This window comes from Trypanosoma brucei, assembly GCF_000002445.2.
Source record: "Trypanosoma brucei brucei TREU927 chromosome 11 chr11_scaffold01 genomic scaffold, whole genome shotgun sequence".
NCBI classification, from domain to species: Eukaryota; Euglenozoa; class Kinetoplastea; order Trypanosomatida; family Trypanosomatidae; genus Trypanosoma; species Trypanosoma brucei.
In genome coordinates, this window is record NT_165288.1 from 2959018 (window position 1) to 2979377 (window position 20360).

Consider the following 20360-nt stretch of genomic DNA (forward strand, 5'->3'; position numbering starts at 1 on the left):
TACGCAGACGTTTATATCGTCCGATCCAGTCGTTTATGTGAGCACAGCTTACCAACTTTTTTTTAGCGAAAGTGTACCTTTTCTACCCGCTTTTGTGGTTAGAGTTAGTCCCATATTGTTCTTGTGAGTGCATTTACTGTGTCGTTGTTGATCTGCTGGTTGTTCTCTTCCTCTCCCCACGACCGTTGCCTCTTTGGGGATACCCCTGTCATTCCATTCCATGGTTCCCTTGTTTTTTCTCCCTCTCCAAAAACTTTATTTACCCTCAATCGATTTGGACGCCGACTTTTTTTTTTTACTTTTCAAATGCTGCAGCATGGTTGATGAATCCGTTTATTTTACCGCCATTAGAGAGACCCGCTACTGGGGGGCCGTGGACTTCCCATGTGCGGCTGCCCCCGGAATCCGAAAAGATTTTGGAAACTATGCCCAAACGCCTTTTGCCAGCCATCGAAAAGAGTTACCTCTCGGCGAGTGTAAAAAAACTTAGTATATGGAAGCCGGAGCCTCGTTTTGAAGATATGATCGAGGCACTTGAGCGCCAGCAGCGCAAGTTGCGAGCGACGATTGGAGGCCGTGAGCACGAATGCCGCTACCGTCTGCTCTGGCAGCACCAAGAAGAGAAGGTAATTATTGAGTGTCGAACTGAAGCGGCATCTGTATCCGAGCTGATGAGGCAGCGAGCGCGCTATTCCCAGAAGGTTCGGGATTTTGAGGCCCGCGGCCACGTTTTACACGTAGAGACGCTCACGCGTGGCCACATATATAAGTCGGAGGAGGATGCGCGAAAGCACATAGAATCACTTGAAGCCATGATGTCTCTAAAGGGGTTGCGACACAAGGCCTCACGGGATGTAGAATCAGCAGAGTCTATCCTGCATGGTTTATGTGACGTGCAGGAGTTCGAGAGATGTGTTGCCCAAGGTTCGTTTCACCCGTCAAAGATTTTCAAACCTGTAACATCGTTGATAATGACTCGCAACACCGGTACGGGTCATTATCAGGGTAGAACAGACCTTCTTATGGACTACACTGTTTGCGATGAGGAGTGTCGGGCAAGGGCCAGACTGCTGTTCGGCGAGAGGCTTGCACTAATGGACCTTTATTGCGAGCATAACGCGGTTGTGACGATAGCTGTGGAGGAGTCGTCCGCTCGTGCAGCAATGTGGCGCGCGTTTCGTTGGGGCAGGTGCCAGGCACGGCTGGAGGCTTTGCTTATAATACAGAGATGGTGGCGAATGTTACGTGTGAAACCGTGGTTAGTGCGACGTAAACAGGGTATCAGTGAGTGCTTTAGGAAGAAACGCTGGAAAATGACTGCATCTGACTACCATGCTTTGCTGTCACGCATGCGGCGGAGCCGCGCGCTGGTTGGTGGCCCGTCTTCTCTCACTGATATCAGGCAATCCATGGCTGCGGTAGAACGAGCGGCTGAATTGTCCCATCAATGGCTTTACGATTATTTTGTGTACACGTTGATGAATCGAGCCGCACAACTGCATCGCCTGATTCAGCACGACCTGGGGATCCACTCTGTCGAAGAGTATGCTGAACGAAGCGCAGAAGAGGAAGATGAAGCCACCTCGTCGCTTCCCCTTTCATTGCTGCGGATGCCATACCGCGTTTTCGTTCGCATGCAGGCGAAGCAACCGTACCCTTCATGGCGTATCAATCGCTGGGTTGAGGGCTCTATCAGCCTCATGCGGCTTCAGGAGGGTCTTATGGCGGAAGAATCGCGGCTCCGTGATGTACTGCACGGAAGGGAAGCCCGTGAAACGGATGCGCTGAAGCTCTTTCAGTTTGTACTAAATAAAGGTGATTGGCCCTGGCGTTCGTTCTGTACAGCTATGCATTTCATTGTGCACGATGAGAGTATCGGGCGCGATCTTGTGGCAGAGAGTGAGCGGAATGCCAGGTCTACATTGTCCGTAGAAGAGGCCGCTGAGGCGTCACAGTATTTTACCCTGGAGAGTGAAAGGCTTTACATTCTGCAGGAAGAGGCCCTGCGGCGAGAGGCCATTGAGAAGGAGGAGAGCACTGTGTTCGGTGATGCAACAGAAGGGGAGTGGCGTTGGGAGAATCTGTGCAAAACCCGGATGCGATTCGCAGCCTCTTGCGGCTGTGTCCTCCACTGGGAGCGGGAGCGGGACCGAGGTTTAGGGTCCAAACATGTTTCACTGGATTCGGTTGCGCGTGTCATCACACGCTTCTTCCGCCGTGTTCAGCGACGCCGCAGGTTGGCCGCTGCCCGTTCCAAAGATGCCTCTGAGGAAACGCGTGTTCGGGAGATCGCGTCTGCCATGAAAAGGTTGTTGGAGGGCATTATTGAGGAGGACAAGCAGTTAATACCACATTACATAGCGCAGTTTGGGGCTGCCGCTACCGCTGTTCTTTCCCCGGTTTCCACTAGTAGGGCCACTGAACTTTGTTCCCAGGCTATAGGAACCCAGGAAGACGCGTCCTATATTGACACTTCAGCCTCACTGTTTAGCGAATGGTTTGATGCGCAGGCAAGTGAACCGATGGAGCGAAACTACAAGGAGATTGTTGCCCGGTTTATTGCCGCACACAAGGATCTATATAGGGACATGCAGCATCTTTTCTACATTGTGCGCCGGGTTAGGGAAGGTGTTGAGGAGTCTGAGTTGAGCGAGCGCATTGCATTGCAGCAAAGTGAGGCGTTTCTCCAAGTCGCCACCTACCAGGTAAGTGTTTGTGAGGAGAAAGGGCGATTGAAACTCGTTGAAGAGATTGAAAGTGCTCATTTGGACATGTGCGAGCAGTTGGAAATGCTGGGCGCTTTGGCTTGGTGCACAACTCCGAGTACTAGGCCTAAACCTTTCGTTTTCCCACTAACTAAGGCGAGGAAGGCGAAACCAGAGGTCACCAACGCGTTGCTACCACTTCCCATATACATGACAAATACCAATCGCCTCTTATGCCGGGAGGAAGTTACACGCGTCCGAATCGCTGTAGAGGAACTGAGGGAGTACAAGGCATATCTGGAGAACGCACACAACCTTCTGCATGACGATGTGGTGCGTGAAGAGGCTACTCAGCGCCTGTTGCTATGTGCTAAAGTGGACAACTATTACCCCAGTAATCCGCCTGTAGCCCAGCTTGCAGCGCTTGTAGAAGAAGAGACTCACACACGTATCCCGACAGAGGAGGAGGCTCTAGGCACGTACAGTTCCCCTATGCTCCGATCTGTCTCTGAATACGCTGAGCACGTACTCTTCAAACGTTTCCTCCAGGGGTTCTTAAAGTTCTCGAGCGAGGCTCAGTACTTTGATCGCCATGTAACGGTGTTGCTCCTCCAGAGGGTTTCATTTCTTGGCAGTAAGCTTCGCGAGCTTTTGGCCATGGAGAGCTGTGCACGCGGGAGGTTGGAGTTTTATGAGGAACGATACCGTGACGCACTTCGCGAGGCATACTACGAGAAGTAATGCCACCGTGTTTCTTAACCATGCTTTTTTTTAATTCTCCCCTTCCTGTCACTGTATCATTACGAACGAAGAAAAGGGGAAAGTGCCGCACATGTATTTTTATGAAATAAGAACCTATGTCATATAGCAGTAAGCCGTGGTAGCACCATGCCACGGAAATAAGTTTCACTATATGTAAGCGCTAACACACATATGCGCGCGAAAAGCAAAAAAAAAAAAAGAAAAAAAGTAGACGAGGAGAATTTTTAAAAAGGGTATATTTATTTAAGCATGTACCTAAGAGCGCACGGGCCAGACAAAGCATGAGTGCCAACACAGTTATCCGCACACACGCATCAGAAGGTACTGTTCTCCATTTTCTTCCATCAGGAAGCATGGTGTAATTATTTCTCACGAAAGTTGTACGACTAGTAGTACCCTTTTTCTCCCTTTTCTCTGTGGCTTTTTTAAAAGCTTCCTTTATTTTCTTTTTCCTTTTGAGCTAACTCTACCTCCGCAGCCGCCAGCGTTCTCAATGCAGTTTTGCGTGTAAGTCACTTGCCTCTTGGCCAAGTAGACTCGATATGCAACACCAGGAGCGCCGCACGCATAACAATTTGCGTTTACGCGTCTACGTTAGTGTGCAGATGTTATGATACTTTTGTTTTAACTTTGCTCCGCGTCCTTGGCGTTGGTATTGTTGCAATCTTTCATCGGCCAGTGCCTGTATATTTCAATATCCTCCTGCTTTTTATCCTTGCTACTGCCTCTGAAAACAAGGAATATCTGTCTCTTTGAAGGATGACATACGAAGGCGCCATTGGTATCGACCTCGGTACGACGTACTCGTGCGTTGGTGTGTGGCAGAACGAACGTGTGGAAATCATTGCAAATGACCAGGGTAACCGTACGACGCCGTCCTACGTTGCTTTCGTCAATAATGAGGTTCTTGTTGGCGATGCGGCGAAGAACCACGCCGCTCGTGGCTCGAATGGTGTTATATTCGACGCGAAACGGCTGATCGGACGGAAGTTCTCCGACTCTGTCGTGCAGTCCGACATGAAGCACTGGCCCTTCAAGGTCGAGGAGGGCGAGAAAGGTGGTGCTGTGATGAGGGTAGAGCATCTTGGAGAGGGGATGTTACTGCAGCCCGAGCAAATATCTGCCCGTGTCCTTGCGTACCTGAAGTCTTGTGCGGAGTCGTATCTTGGGAAGCAGGTGGCTAAGGCTGTCGTAACAGTGCCTGCATACTTCAACGACTCGCAGCGCCAGGCAACGAAGGACGCGGGGACGATTGCTGGTCTGGAGGTGCTGCGCATCATCAACGAGCCAACGGCTGCTGCAATTGCCTATGGCCTGGACAAGGCTGATGAGGGGAAGGAACGCAACGTTTTGGTGTTTGACTTTGGAGGTGGAACGTTTGACGTCTCAATTATTTCAGTAAGCGGCGGTGTTTTCGAGGTGAAAGCCACAAATGGTGACACCCACCTTGGTGGAGAGGATGTGGACGCCGCACTGCTGGAGCACGCACTTGCTGATATAAGGAACCGTTATGGAATAGAACAGGGCTCTCTGTCCCAAAAGATGCTATCCAAGCTGCGTTCACGGTGTGAGGAAGTGAAGCGAGTACTGTCACACTCGACAGTGGGGGAAATTGCACTCGACGGGCTGCTTCCCGACGGCGAGGAATACGTGCTCAAGCTAACGCGAGCGAGGTTGGAAGAGCTATGCACGAAAATTTTTGCTCGCTGTTTGAGTGTGGTACAGAGGGCGTTGAAGGACGCTTCAATGAAGGTTGAGGATATTGAGGATGTTGTGCTTGTCGGGGGAAGTTCTCGGATTCCTGCTGTGCAGGCTCAGTTAAGGGAGCTATTCAGAGGTAAGCAACTCTGCAGCAGTGTGCACCCTGACGAGGCAGTGGCGTATGGGGCTGCAGTGCAGGCGCACGTACTTTCCGGTGGATATGGGGAGAGCTCTAGGACAGCAGGTATAGTGCTTCTGGATGTTGTGCCCCTTTCAATCGGCGTTGAAGTGGACGACGGTAAGTTTGATGTGATAATTCGTCGGAACACAACCATTCCATACCTTGCGACCAAGGAGTACAGCACTGTGGATGACAATCAGAGTGAAGTGGAGATACAGGTTTTCGAAGGTGAGCGCCCCCTCACGCGTCACAACCACAGGCTAGGCTCCTTTGTTCTTGACGGTATTACCCCGGCAAAGCACGGTGAACCGACTATCACCGTTACTTTTAGTGTTGACGCCGACGGGATCCTGACCGTTACAGCCGCAGAAGAACTCGGGAGCGTAACAAAAACACTTGTTGTGGAGAACTCGGAGCGACTTACCAGTGAGGAAGTACAGAAGATGATTGAAGTTGCACAAAAGTTTGCCTTAACGGACGCCACCGCTCTGGCGAGGATGGAGGCCACCGAGAGGCTCACGCAGTGGTTTGACCGACTCGAAGCTGTAATGGAGACCGTCCCGCAACCATACTCAGAGAAGCTTCAAAAGCGTATTGCCTTTCTTCCGCACGGGAAAGAGTGGGTCGGCACACAGCTTCATACGTACACTGACGCGGCGTCGATAGAGGCGAAAGTAGCGAAGATTGAACGGCTTGCAAAGAGGGCCCTGAAATCGGCGCGTCGTGAAGGAAAGGATGGATGGGCACCGGGCAATGAGGACAATGGAAGCGGTGATGACAACGACGGTGACGATAACAGTGATGAGGACGACGAGCTCCAAAGGGGGAGGGGCGTGACAGAGGGATCGGGGAGGCCCCCGATAAGGAAACGCGACCGCATAGAGGCTATCAACGCAAACACAGAGTAAGTCGTAGAGGTGTCTAACGACCCCTTTACAATAATTTTTTAGTCCAGAAGTTTCTGAAGGTACCTATGCTTTCATTAAGGCTGCTATCATTACCGCTCTGTTATTCCCCTGTTCATCCATTCGTTATACAACTTACTTTGACGAAATGTGTGATTGTTGAGCACGTTCTCTCGTCTTTCGTGATAACATACACATAGATGCATGCACTTGTATTTGTGAATGTCGTTGTGTGTGGCCGCGGTGTGCACATCCCCGCTCTACCGCAACATAACCGTGTATGTTTTTTATAAAATGGTTGACTTGTTTACACGTCCTGCTGTGTCTTTCTCTTACCATCTGCTTCACCTCTCTTTTCTGTGTTTCCCCCTTCCTTTCATGGAAATCGCCGGTAGTTTTCATTTATTTCGTGTAAATGGTGTGGAAAGGATCACGTGAACGAGGTGTTCAGGAGTACCGAAAGAAGAGCAAGGGGAATAAGCCCACCAAGGGTGAAAAGGTGTCGAAGAAGGGAGTTTCCTCCTCACGGCAGCCGAAACAGCGGGAGTTGTTATCAGCGAAACAACAGCAGCAGCAAAACAGGAAGAACGAGGAACTACGTGCGGCACTCGCTGGTGCCTTTTCCACCGAGGTATCCAGCAGCAACGCGGGCCCAGCGTTCGATGGATATGGAAAGGGTAGTCCTACTGACCGACTGCAGTTCGGTTACGCACCTGCTGTAGCTGCGGAAGCTGTTGCATATCACAGCACTATCTCTACTGATGCGTGGATTGAGGCGCGAAGGACGCGCTACCGCACGGCAATTGTGGAGCAGAAGAAGCTACGGAGGCCGAATTGTGAACCCATAACCTCTATACTGAAACTTCAGGGGCACTGGCGGAGCACTGAACTCTTTGAGAGAGAGGTTCACGGGAGCCACGCAGTCGCGCAGGACAAGGTGGACGATATTCTTGACACATTTGTTTCACGCCAACGTGTCGCTTAGTTTGGGTTCCTGTTTATCACCTGGATGTTCACACAGGATCAGTTAGGTGACGTATCCTTCCTCCCAATACAGGCTAAGAAAAGAAGTCTGAAGTCCGGTGAAACTGACGGTGGAAATTTCTTATTAACGCTTATTCGCGTGACTTTTGTATGCCGGTTGTGTTGAGGGACGTTGAGCCCTCCGTCGTCATTCACTCATTGATTCTACCCCAGACTGAATGTTTTCTTTCATGTTTTCACCGTTGTTTGTTGTCCGAAGTTGAGTCCAGGGAGGGGGAACACGCGGTGGTAGCGAGTCCATTAGCGAAGGCGGCAAGTTATGAACTCTGAAGAATGCACGAAGCGTCGAATTGGCATGAATTTTCCCCCGGTGAAGGATCGCGACGACGTTCTCAAAGCACAGAAGGGGGCTGTCACGCAGGAGCAAATTCGTGACGGCATGCAGGATGACACCCCTCCTGTGGTCCGCAGTGTTTTGGAATTGGCGCATCTGATGATGAGTGGGCACAGTCAGAAGCTGCGTGCGGCGCCAGGGTACCAAGGAGGTCTATTTTATTCCGGAAGCCCTTTCTGTTTCGCCAGTGGTTACCGCGACGGAACTCGGCCGCGCGACATGGATGAAAAAGGTAATCACATGAAACTGAAGGATCCCCTCACGTATGGTGTTCTTTCACTGCCTATTACGGCGGCGTACCTCTGCGAGTTACACGGCACCGGTGTGTTTGACTTGCACCAGCCCCTACGACACTATTTGCCTGAGCTTGAACACAAACTCGACGCTGAAGTAACGGCGAGGAGCATTCTCTCCTTTAGAACTGTTCTTAATGAGCAGCAAATAATGAAAGACGCGGGAGTTGACAGGGTGCGGCCCCACGTTACACGGAACATCTGCGCTGCAACGCAGCGCTATGTGTACATGCCAATAAACTGCTTTTTTGCAGGGGGGTCATCTGCGGCGCTCAGCGGGCAGGAGCAACGTGAAAATTTTGTACAGTACTTGCGCTCGTCACCTGCCTGCACGTTTAAGAAGGTCACTACTCATCGAGCTTACCGTTGTGGCGTGTCCCATTTCTCTGTAGCCCTACTCGTGGCAGCCGTTGAGCGGCAACTGGGCGGGATCAGCTTTGAAGCCTCAATCCGGAAAGTAGTTTTCGAACCGGCTCAGAGCCACGGTGCGGGGTACGGGCCACCCAAGCTTTGGCGTGACCCCAATGAAATATTCTACCAGCCGAGTGGTCTTGCACTGCAGCATCAGGGCTTTGTCAAACCGCTCGCTGCGGGTTCACTCGACAACTGTGGGCCGCCACTTTTGAACTCATCACTGAACCTTCACGCCCCCGTAGAGGATTACGGTAAATTACTCCTCCTATCTCTTGATGCTATTAGGCACGCGCGAAAGGAATTGGGTGAATTCGACTCTAACTCGGGGGCTATACCTTCGTACCCACATTACGACTTTGGCGTTGAGTGGTTGGACACTGGACGCAGACTTCAACTCACCCGACGAGTTTTGGGTATTGATTATATACCAACTGCATCGTCGTTCCGCTACAACTGCGAACACGACTTGGGTTGTTTTGGTATATGTAACTGTGGCACACGCGATGCATGTCTTCTTGGAAACACCATCTCGCGCGTCATCCAGCATCTTTTTGTAAAACACATCATTGAAAAGGGTGTCAACCCGATGAAGGGACCAAACCTCGACAACCCCAACGAAGGGGAAAGTGAAACGGAGCTGAAGTTCCGGAAGGTAGTAGACGAGCAGAAGTACACAAGTGTCTTCAAGAAACACGATGCGCATACACGATTTTAATATTGTTACCCTGATCAGTTATAGGGAGCAGCGACGAAAGCAGGGGTAACGAGCTCAATTTCATTTTCGTGAGGCCTCTTTCCTCGTATGCCCAAATGAGCAGACACTGAAGAATGGTGTCTATTCCTTAGTTATAGCGTATCTGGGGGCTATAGTTTACTTTTACTGCGGCTGTGGTGGAACTGACAGCAGCCACGCTTATCCACACTATGCCCTTTTTTTTTCAGCGTGTAAGATGGAAAGAGATGCAACGGTAACGGATATCTCCACTGCCCTTTATCGTTTCAACATTACGTTTTGTATCCTTTTCTTTGTGTCAACTCCCCCTCTTTTCTTCCCATCGTTTGTAGCCGCCTTCCCTTTCATCTGAAGCTCTTATTTGAATGTCTGCGCGGAGACGCTGTGTATGACACCGCTCATCTGCAAAGTGGCGCGTTGCCCCTGAGGTTGTGGTGAGGTGTGCGGAGGTTTCGGGGTACTTGTGTAAGTCTGTATGCAGGTGTTGATACTGTAATCGCAAGGAGCCTGTGCGGAGCCGGTGGTGGCGGTGTTGAACGCATCAGTGGATGTGTTTCGCTTCTTTAACAGCCATCACAAGAATGGCTCATTGTCCTCTTTGTTACGACGGAATGGTTAACCTGGCTGTCACCCCGTAATAATGGAGGTGGGATGTTGTTAACCTTTTGTTTTCACGGTGTCAAATGCTTCACCGTGCTATCGTTCTCAACTGGTCGTATCTCCTACGAAATTCTTCGCCAAACCACTGTGGTTGTGGCAATCTTCCTTGCACCTCGCGGCGCATGTGTGTGAGTGTGTGTGTGTGTGTGTTAGCACTCCACTGAGATGGCATTCGTGCCTGACTATCCGTCTGTTTGCACTGCCACTCGCGTGATTGTCAGCACAGCTTCGGGTTATCATGTGTTTTCTCGGTAGTGTGCAGTGTCCGAACTGGAGGCTGAAGAAAAAGATCAGCAAGGAACCAACTCTGTTCGGTGGGCGTCTAGTACTTTTTTCTCCTGTCTTAGTATTTGTTTCCGTTGTCATCACGTATGCTTGCACGTTTTAACCCCACCTTTTTGGTCGTCGTCGCCGTATGTCTGCAGGAAGTATCATTCTACAGCTTGCGGTACGAAGAAACAGTTGGGGACACTGACCACTGGTTTAACGTGTAAGCTGGCCCTTTCTCTTTCATCAGTTGTGTTTCGTCAAAAACATTTATTACCCCCACTTCTTCACGCAACCGTCTTCGTTGCTGTATCTGCTAATATCGTTATTATTATTTTGCGTGAGGGAGTGGGACGTTTCGCTGCCCGTTCCCCCTTTTCCCTTTCCTACCACACGGAGCGAATGGTCTGTGGAGCGTGTGCACAGAACAATAATTTTAGCGGCGGTCACTTTTCACATAGAAAAATAGGCAACGGAAGAACAAAGTAAGGCGAAGCGACGGGAGAACGACGAAAAAAAACAAGAGGATAATAGACATGACGAGGAAAGTGGCCGGTGATATGTGGGACTCACGAGTAGAGGCATCACTCCCTGCACTGAACTACCTCCGTACGGCACAACAATTGCAAAAGAAGGCGGACGAGTTAAGTCGCGCACAAGAGAGAGTACATAGGTTGCAAGAGGACAACTCAGCACTACTGCTAGAGAATGAACTGCTTAAAAGAGAGCGTGACGCACTCCTTTGCAAAGTACAATTCTTAGAGTTAAACGAACACGGGCACTGCACAACAAATGATATAGTTGGACCCTGGGGAAATGTGAGATCCGTGCCCGCCGGCGGTCTTGGGAGCACCACAGGCGGTGATCTTTCGCCGGTGTTCAAAGATAATGTTAATAAAGCAAGTGAAACTCGTGTGAACATAAGTGAACAAGCCAGGACGCACACGAATAGCGAGCAGCAAGACCTTCATAATCCAAAGGAAGAAACAATATTGTGCCCTCTCTCAGCATCGTCAGAAACGTTAATTAACACCAACCGGCCAGATGCAAACATAGAAACATTCCATCGTAGCACAGAGTCTCATGTGGAGTACTGCGCGAATGGTGAGTGTCGGTCACCTATCAGCATGACGAGAACCACACAGACCGTCGCTTACGAGCGTCGTGTTCCCTCTGTTGAGCGCGGCACCATGACAACAATGAACATTTACATTTGCTCGTACCAATCTTTGCCATCGAAAGCCGGTGCTTTTTTCGAGGTACCACTAAGCAACGTAGAAACGGCGATTCACCACGACCCCGAAAGTCTCACTAGCATCACAATCCCTCGCAGTTGATGAGAATGAGATGAAGAAAGACAAGACGCAAAAACCGTCTCCATATAATAAACATAACAGTACCTTCTAGAACATGTGAAGAGAGGGACACGCTACTTCAAGGGGTGCTGCGTTATTGTTTAGCAGACCCAATACCATGACGATAGGACATCACGATAACCTTGAAACAAAACTTAACCGACGACCTGTATAACAGCACACAATTAAAATGCAAAAAATAATCGGGACGACTGTCACTGCTGTACAGTGCGAAACATCACTTAAACAACACCTTTTGCAACCCATAAAGTAGGAACAGAGCAGTAAATGCGAAAGTACCATTAAAACATTACAAAAAACACTTTGGCAAGCAGATACTCGTTTACCTCGCAGGTTTAACGGGGAAATTTCAAAAGAAAAAAATTCCAGCGGTAAAAAAGGAAAAATAAATAAACACTGAAATCATAATAAACCAAAAAAACTGAAAAAATAAAATTATCTCAACGAACAAAAAAGGATTAATTAATAAACACAAATTTTCCTTCGAATTGCAATACCTCCCCAGAAAGGATTGCGTACTCCCATACTTGCACTCCTGCTCTTCCTTCCTATTTGCATTTGCCCACGTGCCCCACGCGTGCATCACATAAGCATCAAGGAACAAGCAACAGCTATAAAACAAGGAATATCTGCCTCTTTGAAGGATGACATACGAAGGCGCCATTGGTATCGACCTCGGTACGACGTACTCGTGCGTTGGTGTGTGGCAGAACGAACGTGTGGAAATCATTGCAAATGACCAGGGTAACCGTACGACGCCGTCCTACGTTGCCTTCACGGACTCTGAGCGCCTGATCGGCGATGCGGCGAAGAACCAGGTGGCGATGAACCCTACGAACACGGTGTTCGACGCGAAACGGCTGATCGGACGGAAGTTCTCCGACTCTGTCGTGCAGTCCGACATGAAGCACTGGCCCTTCAAGGTCGTCACCAAGGGCGACGACAAGCCAGTGATCCAGGTACAGTTCCGCGGTGAGACGAAAACCTTCAATCCTGAGGAGATCAGTTCCATGGTACTATTGAAGATGAAGGAGGTTGCGGAGTCGTATCTTGGGAAGCAGGTGGCTAAGGCTGTCGTAACAGTGCCTGCATACTTCAACGACTCGCAGCGCCAGGCAACGAAGGACGCGGGGACGATTGCTGGTCTGGAGGTGCTGCGCATCATCAACGAGCCAACGGCTGCTGCAATTGCCTATGGCCTGGACAAGGCTGATGAGGGGAAGGAACGCAACGTGCTCATCTTCGATCTTGGTGGTGGCACCTTCGATGTGACATTGCTGACGATTGACGGCGGCATCTTCGAGGTGAAAGCCACAAATGGTGACACCCACCTTGGTGGAGAAGACTTCGACAATCGCCTTGTGGCTCACTTTACCGAGGAATTCAAGCGCAAGAACAAGGGCAAGGATCTCTCATCGAACTTGCGCGCCCTTCGCCGCCTTCGTACGGCTTGTGAGCGCGCCAAGCGCACACTTTCTTCCGCTGCGCAGGCAACCATCGAGATCGATGCACTCTTCGAAAACATTGACTTCCAGGCGACCATTACCCGTGCTCGTTTCGAGGAACTGTGCGGTGACCTGTTCCGTGGTACATTGCAACCCGTAGAGCGTGTGCTGCAGGATGCCAAGATGGACAAACGCGCCGTGCACGATGTGGTCCTGGTTGGTGGTTCCACCCGTATCCCCAAGGTGATGCAGCTTGTGTCTGACTTTTTCGGTGGCAAGGAGCTTAACAAGAGCATCAACCCCGACGAGGCAGTGGCCTACGGCGCTGCTGTACAAGCTTTCATCTTGACCGGTGGTAAGAGCAAGCAAACGGAAGGTCTCCTCCTTCTGGATGTCGCCCCGCTTACGCTCGGCATCGAGACGGCAGGTGGCGTGATGACGGCACTGATCAAGCGCAACACGACGATCCCCACCAAAAAGAGCCAAATCTTCTCCACATACTCAGACAATCAGCCCGGTGTGCACATTCAGGTCTTTGAGGGTGAGCGTACCATGACGAAGGACTGCCATCTCTTGGGCACCTTCGATCTCTCTGGAATCCCCCCGGCACCCCGCGGCGTGCCACAGATAGAAGTGACCTTCGACCTAGACGCTAATGGTATTCTTAGCGTTTCTGCGGAGGAGAAGGGCACTGGCAAGCGCAACCAGATTGTCATCACAAACGACAAGGGTCGCCTGAGCAAGGCTGATATCGAACGCATGGTGTCTGATGCTGCGAAGTATGAGGCTGAGGATAAGGCGCAGCGTGAGCGCATTGATGCTAAGAACGGTCTTGAGAACTACGCCTTCTCGATGAAGAACACTATCAATGACCCCAACGTTGCTGGCAAGCTTGACGACGCCGACAAGAACGCTGTCACCACTGCCGTGGAGGAGGCACTGCGATGGCTGAACGACAACCAGGAGGCCAGTTTGGATGAATACAACCACCGCCAGAAGGAGCTCGAAGGCGTGTGTGCTCCCATCTTATCAAAGATGTACCAGGGCATGGGCGGTGGCGACGCGGCTGGCGGTATGCCCGGAGGTATGCCCGGGGTATGCCCGGTGGTATGCCCGGAGGAATGGGTGGTGGGATGGGAGGCGCTGCGGCATCGTCCGGGCCTAAAGTCGAGGAGGTTGACTAAGTTCCCAGGTGTATTTCGGACCGGTGCTGCAGTCGTCTCATTGTCTACGGTGATGGTCCGCCGCCACATTTTCTCTTCGTCTCTGTAGCATTTAGGAACCCTCGTTACGGGAAAGATGCGTGACACATTGATGCTACTACTATTATTAATACTCTACTACTATTATTATTATTTTTATTTTAGTTCCCCACCACCGTCATTATTATTACCATTATTATTATCAATATTACCATTATTGTTTTTAATGTAATCATATATGTATATATTCTTTAGTTGTTTTATTTTTTTATTCTTTATTTTTTTTAGTATGTCTGACGGGGTGCAGTATTCAAAAGACGTTTTTCCTGCTCCTAAGTGGCACAGGGCGGAGGGTGATAGCGCTGCTAATAGGGAATGTGTGCAGCGTGTTGTTCCTTTTAAAGCTGTTTCTGCGGGGGAGAACGTTGATTCACTGACATGTGTTGGTGGTAGGCTTCCCTCTGTGGATTCTCTTTCCTCTCCTTTGGAGGGTGGGGAAATTGTGGGTAATGTTGATGATAAGTTAAAGCACTCTCATGTTTCTGTCGTTGATGATCGTCAACCAGTGAGTTCTGTGACCGGAAGGAGAGGGAATAGTTTCGAACTTCCTGGCAGATTAATTGGTCGCAGGGATGGTAGTGGTGGTGTCGTTGGCAGTGGGAGGTTTGAAATTACTCCGTTGAAGCCATCGTCAACGATATCTGGAATCACACCTCGTCATTTTGACGTGCTGCATCCTTTGGAAGATAGCGCTGACCGTGGTAAGCATGATTTTGTAGGTGGTGTGTTGAATGCGGCGAATGATGCCGGAGGTGCGAAGGCCATTGAGGAGTTGGAGTTTATATCGGATATGTTGTTTATGTGGATGGGTGTTGATAAAACGAAATATTTTGCGTATGATAACGCATGTTGTCGTTATGAAATGAACTCTGGATATGGTACCGTTCGTCAGAGGCAGGCTTTTTCTGCTTTTCAAGAGTGTGGTTGTCTGGCACATCAAATAGATGACGCTTTGAGGGGCGGTACGTCGGAAAGGTCGTTCTTGCAGCAAAGCCTTCGTGGAGCTGTTCGTCGGCACCTCTCACAGTACCACACTCTTGTAGCGTCTTTTCGCGGGCGGCAGACGCCGCCAATGGCATTTGGTGATTTGGTGGTTGCGTTCAAAAGAGTACAACCGAAACTTCGGGTTTTGCACACAATGCTGAAGGAAACAGAAAACGTGAAGGGTGGCGAACTGGCGTCTAAACTTCAACGTCTGGTACAGCAGGGGTCAAGAAGACTATGCGCACTGCTGTCTGATGTGTATATGGAGGCTGTGAGTCCTCTCCTTCATATGACGGTGTCAAGCATTATAAAAGGTGATGTCTCAGATCCATTTAACGAGTTCTTTGTGAAGTCCGATCCCAGAGTTGAAGATACGTCAGACACGTTTTGGTCTTCTAAGTTTTCCCTTCTGCCAGATATGTTACCAACGACGGTGTCGTATTCGCTGGCGGAGCGGATCAGGCTTGTGGCTAAGAACGTCAGTTTCATTCGAAACTGTTGCAGGTGCAAGCAATGGCACATGGACCCCTCCATTGTTGCAGCCGCTCAAAGTGCAACATTTGATACGCTGGACAGTGTGGTTCGTGATGCCATGAGGTTCACCAATACTGCAGTGCTCCGACTGATTAGGGAGGAGTTCCACCTTGACAATGTTCTGCGTATGGTAAATGCCTTTCTTCTAGTCGGAAACGGAGACTTTTACGAGGTCCTTATACACAAATTGGATCCCGTGCTTGGTAGGATGAGTCACATGGTGCAAACTTCACTGGTGCGCGACCACATGCAAAGCGCCTTGCTTGACATAACTCCGCACACGAAAAATTTGGATACGGATCTTTTCACGATGCTCCACTGCGAGATAGTTAAGGACGATAAAATCATTGGTTGGGATGCATTTGTTGTCACAATGTCGGTGCCCTCGCCACTCAACAATATCTTCGATGCCAGTGCCATGAAGGTTTACCGGCGCCTGTTTCGCATGATGTTCAAGGTGAAGCGGGCAGAAGTTGCTCTAAAAAACTCATGGAGGCAGAGCGTTGTTTTAGATAGGATCATAGGAGGGCTGCACAACGCGAAGCGGGAGACAACTGCGTGGCGGGAAGTGGCTGCTGATGCGCACCTGCTTGGTCTGCAGCTAAACCACTTTGTGAACAACTTATGGTCTTACCTTGTCGCAGAGGTTTCAACCGTTTCATGGGATCTGCTTATGCGAGCTCTTCGCCAGTGCAACTCCATGGATGACATCCGCGCAGCGCACATATCCTATCTGCAGTACCTCACCCTTCACTCCCTTTTGCACGGAGACTGTACTTCCATTCGGCAAAATATCGAAAGCGTTCTCAGCGTAGTCCGACAATTCGTTGGAGCCCAGGCAGTACTGACTTCACTGCTGGAGCGCGGTCACGGTGACGTGTTTTCCATTAAGAACGAATACCAGAGGCTGGCTGACGACTTCCAACGTGAGATTTCCTCTCTATTAACCACGCTGGAAGAGCAGCATTTGCAGTTCGACTTTCTTAACTTCCTTCTTCTGCGTCTCAACTTCAACCACTTCTATCACGATAATGCATTCGGCGACAACACAGAGTTTTGAGAGTGAGGAGTATGCATACCTTTATGCATGCATGAAGTAGGCTGAGCTTTTTCATCTCTATTTCTACCCTTGACCTGGTTCTCCAGTTCCAGAGTGATAACAGTCGTAACGAGGCTGGTAGAGGTGGAACACGAACCGACGTATAGATGTTTACCCGTTCCCACATAACGGGGGCGTTCGGTTGCTCAAGTTTAACATATTTCCTTTTTGCTGTCGTTTTATTTCCTTTCTTGGTAAGGAACTTTCGAGAGTGTGATGTCGGGAAAAGAGGGATAGAAAGGAAGTTTTTCTTGGGTGACACGCGCATGCTGTGTACGCGTAACTGCGCGTGTTGTGAAGCAAATTCTGTTGAACGTTCCGGTACGTACTACTGAAGGAGTGGTTGGGAGCGGTGTGTTTGTTCGTCTGTGCGTTGTTGCCGCTGACCGCTGTTTTACACCGGCATAGAAGGTATGCATACATATTTCATAAAAGCAGATTAAACGCGATCACCTTCGTATGCGGGTGGCAAGAGTGTGTAGGTGCAATCCAAGGGGGAGTAGAGATGACGACAGCTGATAAGGAAAACTGCGTGTGTGCTGTTGTGGACCGAAGCGCTTCGGTCTGCATCATGGATGAATGCGTTGCCTCCTCTTTTTCTCCTAGATCTGTCGCGCACTACAGGAAGCGTAGGAAGAGGAAGCAATAGTTTTTTTTTTTTTTTGCATATTTGCGTAGGTAACAGCAACCCAGAAAGTGATTTAGGGTTATGAATGCAATCAACGTCTGCAGGTAGCGACTTCGCACTTGGCACATCGGTTCCGCCGTTCTTGGAGCTCTTGCCACTACTTGTCATCTTGCTGATATTCGCGTTTGGTATCCAGGCTGTTGTTCTTCTTTCAAAGTCGCGGTGGGAGGATCAGCAGGGAAACGGTGAGGGTGAGGTGGTGCGCACCATCACAGGGACGTTTTACCGCAGTAGCTTTTACCATCGTTTCTATGAAAACTCGAAGTGCGAGCACACAGGTATTCTCTTGAGCTCTACCTTGCTTAATATCGCAAGACATGTGCAGAACGGCTCGAAACAGCTGGTGTGCACAACGGTTTACCCACGCGATGCTCGACACGGACCCGACAAGCAGTCCGTGCTATTCCTTTTTGACCCACTGAAAAGTGATTCGGAGTTGGTACTGGGACCCTCTTCCTTTGAGTCTACCGGCTTCTTTTACGCAGGTGTTGCGCTCCGGGGGTTTAATTTACGTGATCAGCTCCCCCGTTACGCTGTGGCAAGCCTCCCAACGTGTGGCATGTGGATTACGGTGGATGACGGCATTGAGGTCACGTACCAGCGATGCCGGAAAGATGAAGACTTTGCACAGAGGGTGGATCATGTATTGTATCTGAAAGCGCGTGGGCCCGGCGCCGCGCAAAAACTCGAACGATTTGTTGATCAGTCGCTGAAGGAGTACATATCAAACCTTCCCCGCACGGCCGGTGGCCAGCAGTATCACTTCCAGTTGACCGGCGGGGAGAAGACATTACAATTTACGAAGCAACTACTCTCCACATCAAAGACATTCGACACGTTGTTTTTCTCACAAAAAGATGAATTGCTGTCGCGCCTCGAGCAGTTTGTCGAAAAAAAGGGGCGCTTCGCTATCGAGGGGTTTCCTTACAAATTGGGTTTCCTTGTGTACGGGGAGTCAGGTGTGGGTAAAACCGCTCTGGTCTCCGCCATCGCTGCTTACACGGGTCGACATGTTATTTCGCTACATCTTCCTATCATTTCAACGGACCAGCAGCTTTCCGACATCTTTCTTACCCGAACGCTGCGTTGCACTAAAGATTTTCAACCTTTTGTATACGAACTTGATGATGTTATTTTTCTGTTTGAGGACGTCGACGCAAGCGATGACCTTGTTCGCTGCCGGCAGGCGTCAACGGGACAAGGACCAGAGGGGGGAAACCAGTGTGGATATGGTTTGGGAGGCGTTGCCTCACAACAGGCGCGATGTGATGGTAGGTACAAAGTCCCGGGTCTCTCGGGGTTTCTTAACGTTCTTGATGGCGTGGTTGACATGCACTCCCTAATTGTAGTAATGACAACGCGAGACCCCAATGACATTGATTCAGCCCTCCTTCGACCTGGGCGTTTTGGATACAAGATTCACATGGAGAATATGCGAACGGACGAGCTAGTGGGGCTGGTAGGACTACACTTTGGAACTGAACAACGACACACGGCAGAGGTGGAGGGGAAAACAGAAGGGGAACGCAGTGTGAATGCGGGAAGAAACTTATACCGCCTCAGCAGGGCCGACGAGAAGACGGTTCGTGAGTATATTGTGTCTCGGTGTGGAGAGGAATTTTCAATTAATGGTAGAGTTGCAGAGGCTATGTGTATGGGTAGTGACACCTTGGATGAATTCTTGGCGCGACTTGCTAAATGGTACGGTGAAAAGTAACGCTATTCGTTGTTATGCAGAACAACTGTGTTTTCGTTTCATTTAAGGTCGATGTTAAAGCACGGGTTTTAACCACGTACATTTGGAGGGCTGCATCACTTGCACATCAGATGCAACTTTTTGTCGTGCGGGGCCCCCCCTTACGCGATATTTGGGTCCCTCTACCTGCTTCTTCTTCATTTGGTTTTTGGCGTAGCAAGCTGAGTAGCGCAAGGCTAACCGCTCTATTTTCTGCCCACAATCATGGCTGTCGCTTACGAAGGACAACTGACGGGTCACCGTGGCTGGGTTACATCCCTCGCCTGCCCACAAACGCCTGAAACCGCAACGAAGGTGGTATCCACATCCCGGGACAAGACCCTTCTTTCATGGGGCCCTAACCCCGACCGGCACAGCAGTGAGTGCAGCTATGGCCTTCCCGACAGGCGTCTGGAGGGGCACAGCGCATTTGTGTCTGACGTTGCCCTTTCCAACAACGGGAATTTCGCTGTGTCTGCGTCATGGGACCATTCCCTGCGCTTGTGGAACCTGCAGAACGGACAATGCCAATACAAGTTTCTTGGCCACACAAAGGACGTACTCTCCGTGGCCTTCTCTCCCGACAACCGACAGATTGTCTCCGGTGGTCGTGACAACGCTCTGCGCGTATGGAATGTCAAGGGCGAATGCATGCACACTCTGAGCCGCGGTGCTCACACCGACTGGGTGAGTTGTGTCCGCTTCTCCCCGTCTTTGGATGCCCCTGTCATCGTCTCTGGTGGTTGGGACAACCTGGTGAAGGTCTGGGACCTCGCTACCGGGCGACTTGTCACGGACCTTAAGGGACATACAAACTATGTCACATCTGTGACCGTTTCCCCTGACGGTTCCCTCTGTGCATCTTCCGACAAGGACGGCGTCGCTCGTCTGTGGGACCTGACTAAGGGTGAGGCCCTTTCTGAGATGGCCGCTGGTGCGCCTATCAACCAAATCTGCTTCTCCCCCAACCGTTATTGGATGTGTGCGGCTACCGAAAAGGGCATCCGCATCTTTGACCTGGAGAACAAGGACATCATCGTCGAGCTTGCGCCGGAGCATCAGGGCAGCAAAAAGATTGTCCCGGAGTGCGTTTCCATCGCGTGGTCTGCGGATGGTAGCACCCTGTACTCTGGGTACACGGACAATGTCATCCGTGTCTGGGGTGTATCGGAGAACGCGTGAGGCAGCTAAAGGGCATGTGGTATAAGTGGTTTAATTTTGTGCTTTCTGCGCCTTTT

The 20360-nt window shown here is 50.3% G+C and overlaps 9 protein-coding genes across 9 annotated transcripts, besides 4 other annotated features; all 9 read left to right on the forward strand.

The window, feature by feature from the left end:
* Positions 1 to 323: 323 nt before the first annotated feature.
* Tb11.01.3070 (hypothetical protein, conserved) lies at positions 324 to 3446 on the forward strand (the record flags this gene model as incomplete). Its single annotated transcript, XM_824100.1, has 1 exon — positions 324 to 3446. The coding sequence occupies one exon, from the start codon at positions 324 to 326 to the stop codon at positions 3444 to 3446; it is 3123 nt and encodes a 1040-aa protein (XP_829193.1).
* A 780-nt stretch (positions 3447 to 4226) lies between these two features.
* Positions 4227 to 6257, forward strand: Tb11.01.3080 (heat shock protein 70, putative; the record flags this gene model as incomplete). The annotated part of the gene is made up of 1 exon (XM_824101.1): positions 4227 to 6257. One exon carries the CDS (start codon positions 4227 to 4229, stop codon positions 6255 to 6257), a length of 2031 nt encoding a protein of 676 aa, XP_829194.1.
* Positions 6099 to 6163: a microsatellite.
* Positions 6258 to 6669: 412 nt separating the features above from the next.
* Tb11.01.3085 (hypothetical protein, conserved) lies at positions 6670 to 7239 on the forward strand (the record flags this gene model as incomplete). The annotated part of the gene is made up of 1 exon (XM_824102.1): positions 6670 to 7239. The coding sequence occupies one exon, from the start codon at positions 6670 to 6672 to the stop codon at positions 7237 to 7239; it is 570 nt and encodes a 189-aa protein (XP_829195.1).
* Positions 7240 to 7557: 318 nt separating this feature from the next.
* On the forward strand, positions 7558 to 9054 carry Tb11.01.3090 (hypothetical protein, conserved; the record flags this gene model as incomplete). The annotated part of the gene is made up of 1 exon (XM_824103.1): positions 7558 to 9054. The coding sequence occupies one exon, from the start codon at positions 7558 to 7560 to the stop codon at positions 9052 to 9054; it is 1497 nt and encodes a 498-aa protein (XP_829196.1).
* Positions 9055 to 9855: 801 nt separating this feature from the next.
* Positions 9856 to 9882: a microsatellite.
* A 653-nt stretch (positions 9883 to 10535) lies between these two features.
* Positions 10536 to 11336, forward strand: Tb11.01.3100 (hypothetical protein, conserved; the record flags this gene model as incomplete). Its single annotated transcript, XM_824104.1, has 1 exon — positions 10536 to 11336. One exon carries the CDS (start codon positions 10536 to 10538, stop codon positions 11334 to 11336), a length of 801 nt encoding a protein of 266 aa, XP_829197.1.
* A 683-nt stretch (positions 11337 to 12019) lies between these two features.
* Positions 12020 to 14092, forward strand: Tb11.01.3110 (heat shock protein 70; the record flags this gene model as incomplete). The annotated part of the gene is made up of 1 exon (XM_824105.1): positions 12020 to 14092. The coding sequence occupies one exon, from the start codon at positions 12020 to 12022 to the stop codon at positions 14090 to 14092; it is 2073 nt and encodes a 690-aa protein (XP_829198.1).
* Positions 14093 to 14138: 46 nt separating this feature from the next.
* Positions 14139 to 14248: a microsatellite.
* A 12-nt stretch (positions 14249 to 14260) lies between these two features.
* Positions 14261 to 16660, forward strand: Tb11.01.3150 (gamma-tubulin complex subunit, putative; the record flags this gene model as incomplete). The annotated part of the gene is made up of 1 exon (XM_824106.1): positions 14261 to 16660. One exon carries the CDS (start codon positions 14261 to 14263, stop codon positions 16658 to 16660), a length of 2400 nt encoding a protein of 799 aa, XP_829199.1.
* Positions 14281 to 14309: a sequence feature (AT_rich).
* Positions 16661 to 17412: 752 nt separating the features above from the next.
* Tb11.01.3160 (hypothetical protein, conserved) lies at positions 17413 to 19104 on the forward strand (the record flags this gene model as incomplete). Its single annotated transcript, XM_824107.1, has 1 exon — positions 17413 to 19104. The coding sequence occupies one exon, from the start codon at positions 17413 to 17415 to the stop codon at positions 19102 to 19104; it is 1692 nt and encodes a 563-aa protein (XP_829200.1).
* Positions 19105 to 19347: 243 nt separating this feature from the next.
* Tb11.01.3170 (guanine nucleotide-binding protein subunit beta - like protein) lies at positions 19348 to 20304 on the forward strand (the record flags this gene model as incomplete). Its single annotated transcript, XM_824108.1, has 1 exon — positions 19348 to 20304. One exon carries the CDS (start codon positions 19348 to 19350, stop codon positions 20302 to 20304), a length of 957 nt encoding a protein of 318 aa, XP_829201.1.
* Positions 20305 to 20360: the final 56 nt, after the last annotated feature.